This window comes from Pteronotus mesoamericanus, unplaced genomic scaffold, assembly GCF_021234165.1.
Source record: "Pteronotus mesoamericanus isolate MK-2021 breed Mesoamerican mustached bat unplaced genomic scaffold, CSHL_Meso_final contig_166, whole genome shotgun sequence".
Lineage (NCBI taxonomy): Eukaryota > Metazoa > Chordata > Mammalia > Chiroptera > Mormoopidae > Pteronotus > Pteronotus mesoamericanus.
Window position 1 is genome coordinate 2,140,467 of NW_026555066.1, and position 18,094 is coordinate 2,158,560.

Sequence of the window (18,094 nt, forward strand, 5' to 3'; positions counted from 1 at the left end):
TAGAAAATGCAGGTTCTAAACATAAACTGAGTGCATGGGAAACATAATTGACGTGGAAATTTAAAGCTTCTAGGTGGAGCATAGTTTTGTTTTGTTTTTACAGCTGACTTTTATTTACAGTTCAAAAAAGGAAATTCTTGTCTCCATTAAGCTTTAAAAACAAATGCTTTTGTTTACATTAGGTTTTAACAACTCAAAAACATCTTTACTTTTCCTTAAATTTATTTATGTCTTCTATTCTTAATTTTTCACATACATTTGTCTCCATTTACCCGCTACCACTTTCCCCTGCCCCACCCACCCTCACCTCCCCACCTTGGCTTCACCCATGTGTCCTTCACACCTGTTCATTGATCTGACCCTTCCTCTTCCCCTCCCTACTACCTCCTTCCCTCCCTCCCTGCCGTCCCCATTAGTATCTTCTTTCTTTTAATGTTGGTGGTGATATTTTCCTTGCCTGCTTGCATTGCTGATTAGGTTCCACTTACAGGTGAGATAATATGGTATTTGTCTTTCACCACCTGGCTTATTTCACTTACCATAATGCTGTCTAGTTCCATCCATGCTGTCACGAATGGTAGTAGCTCATTCTTTCTTTCTGCTGCATATTATTCCACTGTGTAAATGTACCATAGTTTTTTGATCCACTCATCTATTGATGGGCTCTTCGGTTTCTTCCAGCACTTCACTATTGTAGATTGTGCTGCCATAAATATTGGGGTGCATAGGTTCTTCTGAATTGGTATTTTGGGATTCTGAGGGTATAGTCCTAGCAGTGGATTCATTGGGTCAAAGGGAGTTGCATTATTAGATTTTTGAGGTACTTCCAAAGTGTTTTCCACAGTGGCTGCACCAGCCTGCATTCCCACCAACAGTGTACTAGGGTTCCCTTTTCTCCACAACCTTGCCAGCACCCGTTGTTTGTTGATTTATTTATGATGGCCATTCTGAACGGTGTGAAGTGGTATCTCATTGTGGTTTTAATTTGTGTTTCTCTGATGGCTAGTGATTATAAGCATACTTTCATATGAGCCTGGACCCTGTTTATGTCCTCCTTGGAGAAGTGTCAGGTCCTTTGCCCATTTTTAAATTGGATTGTTTGTCTTCTCGGAGTGGAGTTGTGTAAGTTCTTTATATATTTTCGAGATCAAACCCTTGTCTGAGGTATCATTGGCAAATATATTTTCCCCTACAGTTGGCTCCTGTTTCATTTTGCTGATGTTTTCTTTAGCCATGCAGAAGCTTCTCATTTTGATGAAGTCCCATTTGTTTATTTTTTCCGTTATGCTGCTTGCTCTAGGCGACATATTAATGAAAATATTGCTGTGTGGGATACCTGAGAGTTCCCTGCCTATGTTCTCCTCAAGGACTTTTATGGTGTCGCAACTTATATTTAAGTCTTTTATCCATCTTGAGTTTATTTTTGTATATGGTATAAGTTCGTGGTCAAATTTCAACTTTTCGCATATAGCCGTCCAGCTCTCCCAACACCATTTGTTGAAGAAGCTATTTTTACTCCATTTTATACTTCTGCACCCTTTGTCGAATATAAATTGACCATAGAGACATGGGTTTATTTCTAGGCTCTCTATTCTGTTCCATTGATCTATGTGTTTGTTCTTATGCCAGTACCAGACTGTCATGATTACAGTGGCCTTGTAATATAGTTTGATGTCAGGTATCATGATCCCTCCTACTTTGTTTTTTGTTCTTCCCAAAATTGCTGTGGCTATTCAGCATCGTTTGTGGTTCCATATAAATGTTTTAAATGTTTGCTCTCTGTCTGTGAACTATGCCATTGGTATTTTAATAGTGATTGCATTGAATCTATAAATTGCTTTGGGTAGTAAGGACATTTTGATGATGTTAATTCTTCCAATCCATGAACACTACATATGCTTCCATATATTTGTGTGTTCCTTAATTTCTTTCTTCAGCATTGTATAGTTTTCTGGGTACAGATCTTTTACGTCCTTGATTAAGTTTATTCCTAGGTACTTTATTTTTCTTTTTGCTATAGCAAAGATGAATTTTTTTCCTGATTTTTGATTCTGATATTTCATTTTTGGTATACAAAAACAGCTTCAGTTTCTGAATATTGACTTCGTATTCTGCTTCACTTATCTAAATTCACTTATTAGGTCGAGTAGTTTCTGATGGAGTCTATGGGGTTTTCCATGTACACTATCATGTCATCTACAAACAACGATAGTTTTGCTTCCTCTTTTCCAATTTGGATGCCTTTTATTTATTTTTCTTGAATGATCACTGTGGCTAGGACTTCCAATACTATGTTGAATAGAAGTAGTGAAAGCAGATATCCTTGTCTTGTTCCTGATCTTAGTGGGAAAGCTTTTAGTTTTTGCCTGTTGAGTTTGAGGTTGGCTATAGGTTTTTCATATATGGCCTTTTGATGTTGAGGTATGCCCCCTTTATTCCCAGTTTGTGGAGTGTTTTTATCATAAATGGGTGCTGTACCTTATCAAATGCTTTTTCCACATCTATTGATATGATCATGTGGTTTTTGTCTTTCCTTTTGTTTATGTGATAGATTATGTTTATTGATTTGCGAATACTGAAACATCCTTGCATCCCTGAGATGAGTCCTACTTGATCATGGTGGATGATCTTTTTAATGTATTGCTGGATGCGGTTTGCCAATATTTTGTTGAGGATTTTAGCGTCTATGTTCATCAGCGATATTGGCCTGTAGTTTTTTTTCTTGGTTGTGTCTTTATCTGGTTTGGGAATTAGGATGATGGTGGCCTCATAAAGAGTTTTAGAGTCTTCCCTCTCTTTGGATTTTTTGGAATAGTGTGAGAAGGATAGGGGTTAGCTCTTCCTTAAATGTTTTGTAATTTTCTCCAGTGAAACCATCTGGTTCATGGCTTCTTTCTGCTGGGGATTTTTTGATTACTGCTTCAATTTCCCCAGCTGTTATCAGTCTGTTCAGGCTTTCTGCTTCTTTATTCAGTGCTGGAAGGTTATAATTTTCTAGAAATTTGTCCATTTCATCAAGGTTTTCAAATTTCTTGGTATGTATTTGTTCATAATAATTTCTTACAATTCTTTTTATTTCTGTGGTATCAGTTGTTATTTCTCCTCTTTCATTTCTGATATTATTTATTTGGGTCCTCTTTTTTCTTCTTGAAGAGTCTGCTTAAAGGCTTGTCGATTTTGTTTATCTTTTCAAAGAACCAGCTCCTGGATTTGTTGATTTTTGAATTGTTCTTTTCATCTCTATGTCATTCAATTCTGCTCTGATCTGGACTATTTCCTTTCTTCTATGCAGTCTGTGTATTGTTTGTTGTTGTTTCGCCAGTTCATGAAGCTGGAAGTTTAGGTCATTTATTTGAAATGTTTCTATATTTTTTAGTTAGGCCTGTATTACTATGACCTTCCCTCTCTGAACTGCCTTCACTGTGTCCCATAGGTTTTGGAATTCTGTGTGTTAATTTTAATTTGTTTCCATAAAGTTTTTTATTTGTTCTTTGATCTCATTATTGACCCATTCATTGTTTAAGAGTGTACTTTTCAGTCTCCATGTGTTTGAATGTTTTTGTGTTTTTTCCTTGAGCTTGGTTTCCAGTTTCAAGCCTTTGTGGTCTGAGACAATGCTCGTTATGACTTTAATTTTCTTGAATTTGTTGAGGCTTGTTTTGTGTCCTATCATGAGGTCTGTCTTTGAAAATGTTCCATGATCATTTGAAAAGAATATATTTTGCTTCTGTGGGATGAAATATTCTATAAATGTCACTTAAGTGCACTTGATCTAAAGCAGTGTTGAGCTCCACTGTATCTTTGTTAATGTTTTGCTTGGAAGACCTATTCATTTTTTACAGTGAGTTTTTAAAATCCTCAACTATCAGTGTGTTGCTGTCTATATCTTTCTTGAAGTCCTTCACGATATTCCTTCTATATTTGGGTGCTTCTATGGTGGGTGCGTATAAGTTTACAATGTGTATGTCTTCTTGATGGAGTCTTCCTTTCAGTATTATGAATTGTCTTTTTGGGTCTCTTTTTATGGATTGTTTTGAAATCTATTTTGTCTGATATAAGTGTTGCTACCCTGGCTTTTTTTCTCTTGTCCATTTGCTTGGAATATTTGTTTCCATCCCTTTACTCTCTCTGCGTGTAGGTCCTATGCTCTAGGGTGGGTCTTTTGTTCGCAACATAGGTGTGAGTTTTCTTTTCTTTTCCATTCAGCTATTCTATGTCTTTTGATTGGGGCATTTAATCTATTGACATTTAACGTTACTTTTGATAGGTACTTATTCATTTTTTACCTTTGTACCTGTGATCCTCTCTTTTTCATTCTTTTCCTACGTCTTTTTAAAGCAGTCCCTTTAGCATATCTCGTAGTGCTCGTTTGGTGGAGGAATATTCTTTTAGCTTTCTTTTGTCTGGGAAACATTTTATTTTGCCTTCCATTTTAATTGAGAGCCTTGCTCAGTAGATCAGTCTTGGTTGCAGGCCCTGGCTTTTCATGACTTGGAATATTTCTTGCCATCCTCTTCTGGCTTGGAGTGATTCTGTTGAGAAGTCAGCTGCTAGCCATATCGGGGCTCCCTTGTATGTTACTACCTCTTTATCCCTTGCTTGCTTTAGGATTCTCTGTTTGTCTTTGCTATTTGCCATTCTAACGATGCTATGTCTTGGAGTGTGCCTCATTGGGTTCTTCTTGAATGGGACACTGTGTGCTTCCTGGACTTGTGTAACTGTTTCTCTCCTCCAGTTAGGGAAGTTTACCATCATGACTTTTTCAAATAGTTTCTCTATCCTTTCCTCCTCTTCTTCTTCTATAATCACTACTATACAGATATTATTACGTTTCAGGTTGTCCTTCATTTCCTTAAATACCTCTTCATTCTTTTTGAGACTTTTTTAATTTTCTGCTCTTTCTGGGAGCTTTTTTTCTACCTTATCTTCAAGCTCACTGATTCGATCATCTGCTTCCTCTAGCCTGCTTTTGATATCTTCTACTGTGTTCTTCAATTCAGAAATTGTATTCTTCATTTCCTGTTGCCTCTTATTCATAGTTTCTATGTCCTTTTTCATGCTGGTATAGTTTGCAGTACATTCTTCATAGCTTCCCTGTAGTTTGGTAATTCTCATTGAGTTCACTGAGCTTCCTTATTACCACTGTTTTGAACTCAATATCTGATAGTTTACTTGCCTCTCTTTCATTTAGTTCTCTTTCTGAGGATTCCTTCTTTGCTTTCAATTGGAGATTATTTCTTTGTCTTTCCGTTATTTATGAGCGTCTTCTTGTTTGCTTCTACTTAAATTTATCTGTTTTGACTCTCCTATTTTGTGGTGTGAACTTTTATGGTAGGAGACTGCTGTTTTTTCTTTCTTGATCTGCCTCTGATGATCTCAGATGTTGACTCTGTCTGACCTTAGGCAGTCTGTTTGAGACTGCCAGGAATCTACTGTCTGTGGCTGTCTCCTTCAGCTCTTAATCTAGTCACTCTGCGCTCAACAGGCAGTCTTAGATACCTCAGGGCCAGCCCAAGTCCATCCTAGGTGCAGGGCTGTTGGGTCCTCTCACGCTTCTGCTGCTCACGGGAGTGGTCTGCCTGAGCAAGATGGCAGCTTTTGAATGGAGGATGAGTGAGCACCAGGACCCTACTGGCTACTCTCTCAGTTCTCCCCGCAAAGTCTCTTTCACCAGTGTCTCCTCAGGCTCCTCTAGCCCACTCTGCCCCCACCTTTGCTGGAATACTGGGCATGTGGCTGCAAATAAAAATTTATGTGTTGGCCCCTTAAATGGCTCTTTGCCTCTCCAAGCACCCATCTCTGGCAGAAAGCAACCCTGCTGCTTTTCTCAGCTGGCTCTTATCTGTGTACTTTTTGGGCTCTGGTGCTGTAGGCTGGAAATCCCCACTTATGTTTTATACTGCACTCTTTTCAGGAGGATCCCATTGGCCGTTACAATATCCATCTAGTGCTGCCGCCCATGGGCACCCCACCTGCCTTCTCAAGTTTCTAACTCACTCCTTATCAGTTTGTTTGTGTCATAGCCGATTCCTCTATCCGTTGGAGGTTTTCAGGCTCCTCTCTCACTATCGTTCAGTTGTTTTCCAGGTTATTTCTCCGCAATTTAGTTGTAATTCCAGATTGGTTCTGGGCGGAGGTCAGTGTGACTTCCATTCACTCCTCTGCCATCTTGAAGTCTTCCAGGCTTCCTATTTCTTTTTTGATTCAGTTTTGGTAGGTTTTATGTCTCTAGGATTTATCTATTTCTTCTAAGTTATCTAGTTTGTGGGCATATAATTGTTAGTAACTGTCCCCTATAATAGTTTTTATATCTGAGGCACCCATTGTAATGTCTCTTCTCTCATTTATGATTTTATTTATTTGAATCTTCTGTTACATTTATTCTTTTTCCATCATCAATTCAATAATTAATTATATTTTAATTTTTAAAATTTAAGTATAGTTGATTTACAATATTATATTGGTAGTCTTAGTTTCAGGTGTGCAGTCTAGTGATTTGACATTTTATACTTTACAATGTGATTAGTCCACTTTTTCTGTAATTGCCTGTCACTATGCAAACATCACAATATTATGGGCTATATTCTCCTCCCTTTTTAATTTTTATTTTTCAATTATAGTTGACATTCAATATTATATTAGTTTCAAGTGTACAACATAGTGGTTAGACACTTATATAATTCATGAATAATCTCCAAATTTATTACCCACCTGCTACCATGCATTGTTATTACAGTATTATTGACAGTATTCCCTATCTTGTACTTTATATCACTGTGACTATTTTGTAACTGTCAATTTTTATTTCTTAATCCATTCACTTTTTTCATCTATCCCACTACCCCCTCCCTTCTGGTAACCATCTCTTTGGGCTCTGTTTTTTATGAGTCTGTTTTTGTCTTGTTTGTTCATTTGTTTTTAGATTCCACATCCAAGTGAAACTATACAGTATCTGTCTTTCTCTACTTGACTTATTTCACTTTTGCATAATGCCTTCTAGATCCATCCATGAATGGATAAAAACATGTAGTATATATATAATATAATGTTATGCAGCAATAAAAAAGAATAAAATATTTTCATTTATGGCAACATGAATAAATTATTTGAGCACCTTCTTTATATGCCAGACAGGTAGATTAGCCCAGTAGCCTCCTATTCATTGAAATACATCTTTCATATCATGACTAGATAATTCCAATATACAACTTGTACCAAGTCACTCTTGAGTTCAAAAATTGTCAGTGTTACTCCGTACCTCCCCTATTGCCTTTCAGCAGTGGTGTTCCAAGAGGGAGGAGGTTGTGGGAGCTGTCTGTCATGGCAAGAAAAAACACTTTATTATTGACATTGTTTAAAATTGGAACATGATGATTAAAAAGAGCAAGCTTTTAGTCTATTTTATTACTGTTTTAAAACTCTTTATATTCAATGTATCCCCCTTTTGTTTATACCTGAAGCAAACTACTCTCGCTGCCCTCCCCCTTGGGCATGTCACTACCTTTCATTCAAAAATCCAAATTTTTAGTCTGGCCTTTATAATAGGGGTCATTTCACATCACTTCTTTAAAGATACCATGCTTCAGAGTGTGTATTTTTCACTCTAGTGCCTTACCAGCCCATGCCCCAAATTGATTAGGTTGCTTTTCACCTTCTGTTCCACCTAAACCTACCCATGCCTCCAGTTTAATGCCTTCATACTTGCTGAGAGATTATCTAGCCTTGAAACTTATATCACACTTATATGTACAGTTTATATTATGAATTAATTTCCTGTGTATGTTTTGTTCTTCAGTTTAGGTAATATGTTGAGAGAGTCATGAATTGTGTCTGATGAAGTGCATTTGCACAAACAGGAGCTTGTTCAATGATAATAAAATGTAGCTGTTTTTGAAATAGAAAAATTGGTCTCCTTGCTCCATTCCTGAACAGTAATCTGTGTATTATAGCAATGAGCTTATATCGCCACAGGGTGTCACTGCTTTGCAAGTCAAATTTTCTTCTTTTGAGTGTAGAGAATATAGGAATACTCAGGAGAAGTTTCTGAAAGATGTAAAAAATTTATAACACTGAAGCAGTTTGACAGTGTGGAGATGGGATAGACCAAAAAGTTAAAATCCCCTTTACACATCTCCACATCACCTGCAGTCTCATTCTTCCCACTGTTTGTAACTTGCTGTGTAGTCTTCCAGACCCTTTTTTCTTTGTTGCATGTGCATGTGTTGGGGGGCGGGGAGGGTGAGAGAGAGAGAAATCTAAACAGAAGTTTAGAAAGCGTAAATGAGATCCTACTGTGTTGGGGTGTGTGTGTTTGTAGATATTCAGTAGTTTTCTCTTTGTATTTGGTAACATTTCATTGGCCATCTTTTGCTCTTAATATACCCAATCTTTCTCATTCCTTTTAGCAGCTACAGCAGAAATTTCTGAACATTGGAGTGATCAGTAATTGGCATCTTTAGTCCTCAAAATGGCTGCCTGGGGAAGGTCCAAAACTGAGTCAGAGTGAATTCCATCCTGTTACCAGTTTTTTTGAAAGTTGTATCATTAATTAATAAACACTTGAGAGGATTGGTATGTGGTGAGCAATAAGTGAAAAAGCAGTATGTGCAAACCAGATTGCCACCAGAACTTAGAACAGCATAAAATTAAATGTTCTGGAGAATTTGTAAAAAGGAAGGGGGAGAAAAAGCCAGAGGAAGAGAGACCATTAGAATACCAATGCATTTTTTCTGCATTATTGATTGTTTATGATTACAAAATAATACATGCTCAATGTAGAAGATGGGAAATAGAGAAACATATTAACAAAAAAATCAAAGAGATGGTTACTAGACTTAGTGTGGTGATCACATTGAGGGTATATAAATATTGAATGACTATGTTGTATACCTGCAATTACTATAATATTGTATGCCAACTATACTATAATAATAAAGAAAACAAACATTACCCTTATCCTATGACCTAGACTTAACCATAATTAATACTTATTATTGTTTAAATAGCTTCTTACCTTTTTATTTTATTTTCTTTATTGTTGTTCAAGTACCTTTTATTTTAAAATTTTGATGGGATTGTAAACTAGTGAAACCACTATGGAGAAAAGTATGGAGGTTCTTCAAAAAATTAAAAATAGAATTACCATATGTCCCAACAATCCCACTGCTGGGTATTTTTCCAAAGAAACTGAAAACACTAATTTTAAAAGGGATACACTCCTGTGTTCATTGCAGCATTATTTACAATAGCCAAGGTACAATATCATGATTTTTAAAACTTTCAAATGATACAGAAAAGTAAAAAGAGAAAGTCCTCTTTTCACAATTTTCATCCTCACTTTCCAGATATTAATTCACTATTAATATTTTCTCTCACAATTTGCATTTAAAAATATTGATATTGTGTTTATTCTGACTGTATAAATATGTGGTATGTGATTTAATGGAATCATCCTGTATTAATATATTTTATATTATATTACTTTTTTCTTTTAGTTTTTTATTCAGAGCATACATGTCCTATATATAACCCAGATGCATTCTGAGAATAGTGAGCATGGACTATTTCAAAAAGTTTGACTTGATTCTTCTCCTCATTCCATTCCGTGCCCTTTAATTTTAATTTTTTACCTTACACAGAAGAAGGCCCGAAGCCTGAGCTGAGGGCTCATTCTAATGAAATCATATTCTTTCTGTGTGTATGGTTCTCTTTTAGACTAGTTGTTGGGAGGTATTAGAGGAGAGAATATAGTTGCTACAGTGTGGTATGGTGTAAAATATCAAAGACCTTGATTTGGATCTCAGGTTTATCATTTACTAGCTGTGTCCAGAAAAGAAAATGTGTCAGACAACCCTGTGAGATAGTTTATCTGCCTTTAGAGCTGATTAAACAGAGATCCAGCCCAGGAGAAGTTACTTATTTAAGGTCACACAGCTACTGTGTAGTAGAGCCAGGATTCAAGCAAAGGCTTGTTTGAGTTAGCACCTATATGTTTTGCAGTCTGTCAGCTCAGCTTCTGCTTAGCACTTCTATAAAGGTGAAGGAGAGCATGTCTTCAAAATAATTCCCTCACTATTATTTTTAATTTTATTTTAATTTATTTTTTCAAACACATTTGTCTCTGCCTAGCCCCCACCACTTTCCCTTTCCCCCTCCCTCTTTCCCTCCCTCAGCTCTTCCCCTTTGGTTTTGTCCATGAACCTTGCTATATGTTCCTTGACTTTCCCATTTCCTTCCTTTTCCCTGCCCCTCCTCCTTCCTTCCCTCTTGTTTCTGTTCATTTCTTTTCCTTTCAGTGTTGCTGGTCTTATTTTCCTTGCATCTTTGTTTTGTTGGTTAGGTTCCACTTATAGGTGAGATCATATGGTATTTGTCTTTTGTCCCCTGGCTTATTTTGCTTAGCATAATGCTCTCCAGTTCCATCCATGCTGTCGCAAAGTTTAGTAGTTCTTTTTTTCTTTCTGCTGTGTAGTATTCCATTGTGTATATGTACCATAATTTTTTGATCCAATCATCTACTGATGGGCATTTAGGTTGCTTCCAACACTTGGCTATTGTCAATTGTGGTGCTAGGAACATTGGGGTGCATAGGTTCTTTTGTATTGGCATTTTGGTATTCTTAGGGTATAGTCCCAGCAGGGGAATCACTGGGTCCAAAGGCAGTTCCATTTTCAGCTTTTTGAAGAAATTCCACACTGCTTTCCACAGTGGCTGCACCAGTCTGCATTCCCACCAACAGTGGACTAGGGTTCCCTTTTCTCCACGGCTTCGCCAGCACCTGTTGTTTGTGGATCTGTTTATGATGGCCATTCTGACCGGTGTGAGGTGGTACCTCATGGTGGTTTTGATCTGCATTTCTCTGATGGCTAGTGATGCTGAGCATCCTTTCAAACGCCTCTGGGCCCTCTGTATCTCCTCCTTGGAAATGCGTCTGCCCAGGTCCTTTGCCCATTTTTTGATTGGATCGTTTGTCTTCTTGGAGTGGAGCCGAGTGAGTTCTTTATATATCTTGGAGATCAAACCTCTATCTGATGTATCATTAGTGAATATATTTTCCCATAGGGTTGGTTCCCTTTTCATTTTCCTGATGTTTTCTTTCACTGTGCAGAAGCTTCTTATTTTGATGAGGTCCCACTTGTTTATTCTTTCCTTTATGTCCCTTGCTTTAGGAGACATATCAGTGAAAAAATGGCTGCGTGGGATATCTGAGAGTTTCCCGCCAATGTTCTCTTCTAGGACTTTGATGGTGTTGCAACTTATATTTAAGTCTTTTATTCATCTTGAGTTTATTTTTGTGTATGGTGTCAGCTGAGGATCCAATTTAAATTTTTTGCATGTAGCCGTCCAGCTCTCACAACACCATTTGTTGAAGAGGCTATTATGACTCCATTTTATGCTTCTAATCCCTTTGTCAAATATTAGATTCCCATAAAGACCTGGGCTTATTTCTGGGCTTTCTATTCTGTTCCACTGGTCTATGGGTCTGTTCTTGTGCCAGTACCAGATTGTTTTGAGCATAGTGGCTTTGTAGTAGAGTTTGATGTCCGGTATTGTGATCCCTCCTACTTTGTGTTTCTTTTTCAAAATTGCTGAGGCTATTCGGGGTTGTTTATGGTTCCGTATAAATTTTTGAAATGTCTGTTCTATTTCTGTGAAATATATCTTTGGCATCTTAATAAGGATTGCATTGAATCTATGAATTGCTTTGGGTAGTATGGACATTTTGATGATGTTAATTTTTCCAATCCATGAGCACGGTATATGCTTCCATTGATTTGTGTCTTCCTTAATTTCTTGTTTCAATGTTGTATTGTTTTCTGCATACAGGTCTTTTACCTCTTTGGTTAAATTTATGCCTAGGTACTTTATTTTTCTTCTTGCTATATCAAATGGTATTTTTTTCCTGATTTCTCCTTCTATTTCATTGCTGGTGTACAAAAATGCCTTTGATTTCTGAATATTGACTTTGTATCCTGCTGTTTTGCCAAATTCACTTATTAGGTTGAGGAGTTTTTTGGTAGAGTCTACAGGGTTTTCTATGTACACTATCATGTCATCTGCAAACAATGATAGCTTTACCTCCTCCTTTCCTATTTGGATGCCTTTTATCTCTTTCTCTTGTCTGACCGCTGTGGCTAGGACTTCCAATACGATGTTGAAAAGAAGCGGTGAAAGCAGACATCCTTGTCGTGTTCCCGATCTTAGTCGGAAAGCTTTCAGTTTTTGTCCATTGAGTATGATATTGGTTGTAGGTTTTTCATATATGGCCTTTATTACATTGAGGAATGCCCCATTGATTCCCATTTTGCTGAGTGTTTTGATCATAAATGGGTGCTATACCTTATCGAATGCTTTTTCTGCATCTATCGAGATGATCATGTGGTTTTTGTCTTTTATTTATGTGATGTATCACGTTTACTGATTTGCATATATTGAACCATCCCTGCCTTCCGGGGATGAATCCCACTTGATCGTGGTGGATAACCTTTTTAATGTATTGCTGGATGCAGTTTGCCAATATTTTGTTGAGGATTTTAGCATCTATGTTCATCAGCGAAATTGGCCTGTAGTTTTCTTTCTTTGTAGGGTCTTTATCTGGTTTTGGGATCAGAGTGATGCTGGCCTCATAAAAACAGTCTCGGAGTCTTTCCTCCTCTTGGACTTTTTGGAATACTCGGAGAAGGACAGGGGTTAGCTCTCCCTTAAATGTTTTGTAAAATTCTCCCGTGAAAATGTCCGGCCCTGGGCTTTTGTGTGTTGGGAGTTTCTTGATGACTGCTTCAATTTCCCCAGCTGTTATCGGTCTGTTCAAGCTTTCTGTTTCTTCCTCCTTCAGTGTTGGAAGATTATACTTTTCTAAAAATTTGTCCATTTCATCCAGGTTTTCAAATTTCTTGGCATATAATTGTTCATAGTAGTTTCTGACGATCCTTTGTATTTCTGTGGTATCAGTTGTTATTTCTCCTCTTTCATTTCTGATATTATTAATTTGGGTCCTCTCCCTTTTTTTCTGGATGGGAGAAAAAATCTACTTAACCAGTACTCTACTTAACCATCTACTTAAACCAGTCCTCTTAGCATATCTTGGAGTGCTAGTTTGGTAGAGATATATTCTTTTAGTCTTCTCTTGTCTGGGAAACTCCGTATTTCCCCTTCTATTTTAATGGAGAGCCTAGCTGAGTAGAGCAGCGTTGGCTGTAGGCCTTTGCTTTTCATGACTTGGAATATTTGTTACCATTCCCTTCTGGCTTGAAGTGTTTCTGTTGAGAGGTCAGCTTCTAGGCGTATCGGTGCCCCCTTGTATGTTACTTTCTCCTTCTCCCTTGCTGCCTTGAGGATTCTCTCTTTGTCTTTGACAGTGCCATTTTAATGATGATGTGTCTTGGAGTGGACCTCTTTCAGTCCCTCTTGAGTGGGGTCCTCTGTGCCTCCTGGATCCACGAGAGCCTTTCTCTCATCAAATTAGGGAAATTTTCCATCATTACTTTTTCGAGGAAGTTCTCTATCCCTTGCTCCTCTTCTTCTCCTTCTGGTATCCCTATTATACGGATATTATTGCATTTCAGGTTGTCCTGCATTTCCCTAAATGCCTCTTCATTTTTTTTGAGTATTTTTTCCATTTCTTGTTCTTTCTGGGAGCTTCTTTCTACCTTATCCTCCATCTCACTGATTCGATCCTCGGCTTCATCCTGCCTGCTTTGGATCCTTCTACTGTGTTCTTCAATTCAGAAATGGTGTTCTTCGTATCCTCTTGTGTCTTCTTGATAGTTTCTATGTCCTTTTCCAGGTTGATATAGTTTAGTTTAAGATCCTGGTAGTTTCTCTGCAGTTTCTCATAGTTCTCTTTGAGCTGGCTGAGCTCATGGAGCTTCCTTAGAACCATTGTTTTGAATTCCATATCTGATAGTTCCCTTGCCTCTATTTCATTTAGCTCTCTCTGTGGGGAGTCCCCTATTCCACTCATTTGGGGGGAACTTCTTTTTCTTCCCATTTTTGTGAGAGTCTGTTATGTAATTTACTTATATTTGCTTCTGCTTCAATTGGGCTGTCTGGATTTCCTGACTTTGTGGATTAAACTTCTGTGATTGTAGGTGGGTCTTATTTATTTATTTATTTATTTATTTATTTATTTATTTATTTTTCCCTTTATTTTTCTTTCTGGGCCTGCCTCTCATGATTTCAGTTGTTGACTTTGTAGGACCTTGGGTTGTTTGTTTGAGCCTTCCAGGAGTCTACTGTCTGTGTCTGACTCCTGCTTGGAGCAGCTCTGTGACCCCTTCGGTCAGGGCTGGACTATATTTTGGGATCGCTCTGCACTCTCATGCCGGCTCCTTGATCGCACTCCCCTGTCCGGCAGGATACCCCGCCTGCTTGGGCTCTCGTGTGCTTTTCCCAGCCCAGGGGGCTTATTTGCCACCTCGCATACTCATCTGGCCCCCCTGGCCGGCGAGCTCCCCGGCACTGGTCAGTTTAGGGTCTTCTATTGTGTGTTTTCCCCGCTTTTGGCTCTTTGGGTGCGTTGCTTGCCCTCGCCAAATGGAGACTACGGAAATGGGAGGAAGTCAGCTCCAGGACTCTCCGGTTAATCCTGTCTCTGGTCTCTCCTCCAGGGACTCTGGGCAGCTCTGTGACCCCTTCGGCCCGGGATCTACTAATTTTGTGAGCCACTCTGCAATCGCGGGCCGGGCGGGTCATTTACGCCTGCCTTGCCCCTCTGTGCACTCCCTCACAGGCCATATCGGTGCCAATCTGTGGGAGGCCTTGCTGGCCGGTGCAAGCGTTCGGCAGCCCGCGTGGGTCACACACACGCTCGCCAACCCTTGCCAGTCACTCGGCGCAAGTGTGCGCGCCTGCACTAGGTGGTTTTGGTGTATCTATGTGTGCTTTTCGGCTTTTGGCTCTTTGGGGGTGTGGCCTCTTCCCGCACAATGAAGAGTACGGCAAGGAGAAGGAATGGGGACTCCCCTGTTCCTCCTCCTGTTCTTTTCCCAACGCCTCCATTTCTAGTCTCTCCTCAGGGGTCTCTGGGCAGTTCTGTGACCCGTTCGGCCAAGGATCCACCCCCTGTGCAGACTGCGTATCAATCGCGGGCAATCTGGTTGGTGTGCGCCCCGTTTCTGCCTCTTTGGGGGCGTGCCTTTCCAGCCCACAATGGAGACTACAGAACGGGGAGGGAGTCCGAACTCTCTGGTTCCTCCTCCTGTTCTTTCCCCAACACCTCCGTCTCCAGTCTCTCCCCAAGGCTCTCCCAGCTATTCTGCACTTAGCCCCCCAGCTCACATGCACACAAGTTGTATGCAGAGCGCACAAAAGGCAGGTTAACTGATTCCCTTATGCCTGAGTGAGATGGTAGCTGCAGAGTGGGAGGTGTGTTATCACGGGGCTCCACCGGCTGCCGTGTCAGTTCTCTTCACAAAGTTTTCCTTACCAGTCTTTTCCCAGGCACCAGCCCACCCTGCTGCGACCTCTACCCAGAGGTGAAGAAGGGTGGCTACCACTGCAATTTTTGCGTTGGCCCTTTAAATGTCTCTTTGAATCCCCAGCCACCTGTCTCTGGTAGAGAGTGCCCCTAAGCTTTTCGGGATTACGTTTTGTCTGTATTTTCTTGGTTTTAGCTGCTGTAGTTTAGGGGTCCCTCTTTATGGTTCAGACCCCGTTCTTCTTGGGGGAAGCTAACTGGCCGTTTCAATGTTCCTCTGGTGCTAGTGCCCGTGGGCACCCAACCCACCGTCTCAAGCCTCCACCGCACTTCTCACCCACTCCCACTGGGATGTGCGAGAGTCGAATCCACTGTCCGCGGCTCCAAGGCTCCTCTCCCACTATCATTCCATTGTTTTCCCGGTGATTATTCCACTATTTAGTCGCAATTCCAGTTTGGTCTTGGGAGGAGATCAGCATGACTCCCATTCACTCCTTTGCCATCTTCTCTCTCCTGATTGCCTCACTATTTGGCCAAACGCTTGATAAAACATTATATGGTCTGTTATTTTTTCACTAACGAAACATCTCTTCTCTGACTCTCCTTGTTTTTCCATATTCCCTTTTTAGGAGAGAAGCCTTATAAATGCACCTGGGATGGCTGCTCCTGGAAATTTGCTCGCTCAGATGAGCTTACCCGCCATTTCCGCAAGCACACAGGCATCAAGCCCTTCCGGTGCACAGACTGCAACCGTAGCTTTTCCCGCTCTGACCATCTGTCCCTGCACCGCCGGCGCCATGACACCATGTGAGCTCCACAGTCTGCAACAGAAGAGCTGTGCTGGTCTCATTCCTGTGTGTGTACTGAGGTCATCAGCATCTTTTCCGCATTGACTTCAGCTTGCCTCTGGGATGGGGTTGGAGCAGCTCACTGAGCCAGGTTGATGAGACTGCTTTTCCATGGGGGCTCCTCATATTCCATCCTCACCTCTCCACCATCCATTCCCCAGTTTTATCAACCAGCACATAGGTTGAACAAAAGTGCGGCACCCATGGTCAGATATGGGACATTTTTCCTACAATAACAAAACAGGAATCCAATTCAAGGCTGTGAACAAATATATGCTGCTTTTTCCCCCCTGTTTTTCCCCAAGAATTCTTATCCAAATTATTTTTTTTGAATCAGTACTTAAATGTGGTTGGTAACATTTTAAAACACAACTTTCCCTCCCAAGTTCCTAGACAGAAGAGGACATAACAGTGTACTTCGTTGCTAGAATGGATTTGGGTCCTGAGCATAGGACACATTCTCAGTAAATAAACTGAGTCCCATACAAAACATAAAGGTTTTGTAAATCCAGTCCTATTTGTTCTTACAGTTTGGTTTTCAGACAGTGCAGGTGCTTCTGCTTCCTAAGTCCATCAGAGGAAATGAAGGGATCTTCTTGTCCGTCTCCTTCTCATTTTTCCTTCTCTTTATCCTTCAAGATTAAAGATTATACAGCACAATAACATTGTTTGTTAGGTTAAATATTTGTTAGGACAAATATTCAAAGCACACATCAACATGCCAGTAGGGTGAAAAGTGTTTCAGGAGAGTATGTTGGACTGTGAAAGGAAGAAGCAGAACTAGAATAATCCTGAAAACAAACAGAGGAGGAATTTCATTTGGATAAGATACTGAAAGTGCTGTGATCACAAACCTCATTCATAGGGCAGCCTGTTGAGACAATGTCTTGAGGGGCTACACTGTACTGTTTATTCTTTTGTTTACATAAAGCAACTATTATGAGTATAATGCATGATGAGAAATCATACACTGGGGCCATGTTATAGAAAGGTAAGGGATTGTAGAAAAAATATTTCTTCATTCCATGGCATTATTAGCATGCACTCCTATGTTTCAATTGGAATATAAGAGGCTTTTAGTGAAAACTGAAATACAAAAAGCTACTCAATGTTCTGCAACTGCTATGAACACCTAAGCCATTTCTTTTAGCCATACAGCATGTTGCATAATATAAACATTTGGTTACCAAATCCTACTATTTCATAATAGTCTCTGAGACATAATACCTTGTGTTCTCAGCTCTGGACTTCAGATCTACCTCCACATGGCATATTTCCTCTCTCTGGAGGGAAGGGGAGATTGCATCACTTAACTTTAGATTAGCCTCTCTCCTAAAGGTTGTCTTCATATGGAACCCCTTTTCCTTGGCAGACATGCAACCCGTCCCTGCTTAAATACTTTAGGTTACTACCTCCCAAGATTTATCCATTCTGAATAAATCATATAATTCTAGCACCAATAAGGGATACTATTAACGATCTAGTCTTACGTATCATTCATATTTTACAGATGAGAGAAATACGGGTCAGATACTTTCTCCAGATTTTTCCTTGAGGCCTTATAAACCTGCACACACATTCTTCCAGGGATCACATTATTAAACCAAATTAGAGAAAACTTTACGTGATTGGTTGCAGTATTTGTCCAATTTTATATGTTATGCTTCAGAAAACTTTAGACCACTCACAAAATTATTTACAGTTGATTAAATACTAAGTGAAGTGTGCCTGTGGTCATCGACATAAAGGTTAGGCACATAATTTTTCTCTTCTAACACTTTCTATACTATCTCAGAATTGATTTACCTCACTTAAACATACAATGTCC

The 18,094-nt window shown here is 39.5% G+C and overlaps 1 protein-coding gene across 1 annotated transcript in view; it reads left to right on the forward strand.

The window, feature by feature from the left end:
* Positions 1-16,229, forward strand: part of KLF8 (KLF transcription factor 8) — a 182,175-nt gene extending 165,946 nt beyond the window's left edge. Inside the window, exon 6 of the mRNA XM_054565748.1 lies at positions 16,048-16,229. Within this exon, the coding sequence (XP_054421723.1) occupies positions 16,048-16,229 (182 nt within the window). The remainder of the gene's footprint in view (positions 1-16,047) is intronic.
* The last annotated feature ends 1,865 nt before the right edge of the window (positions 16,230-18,094 follow it).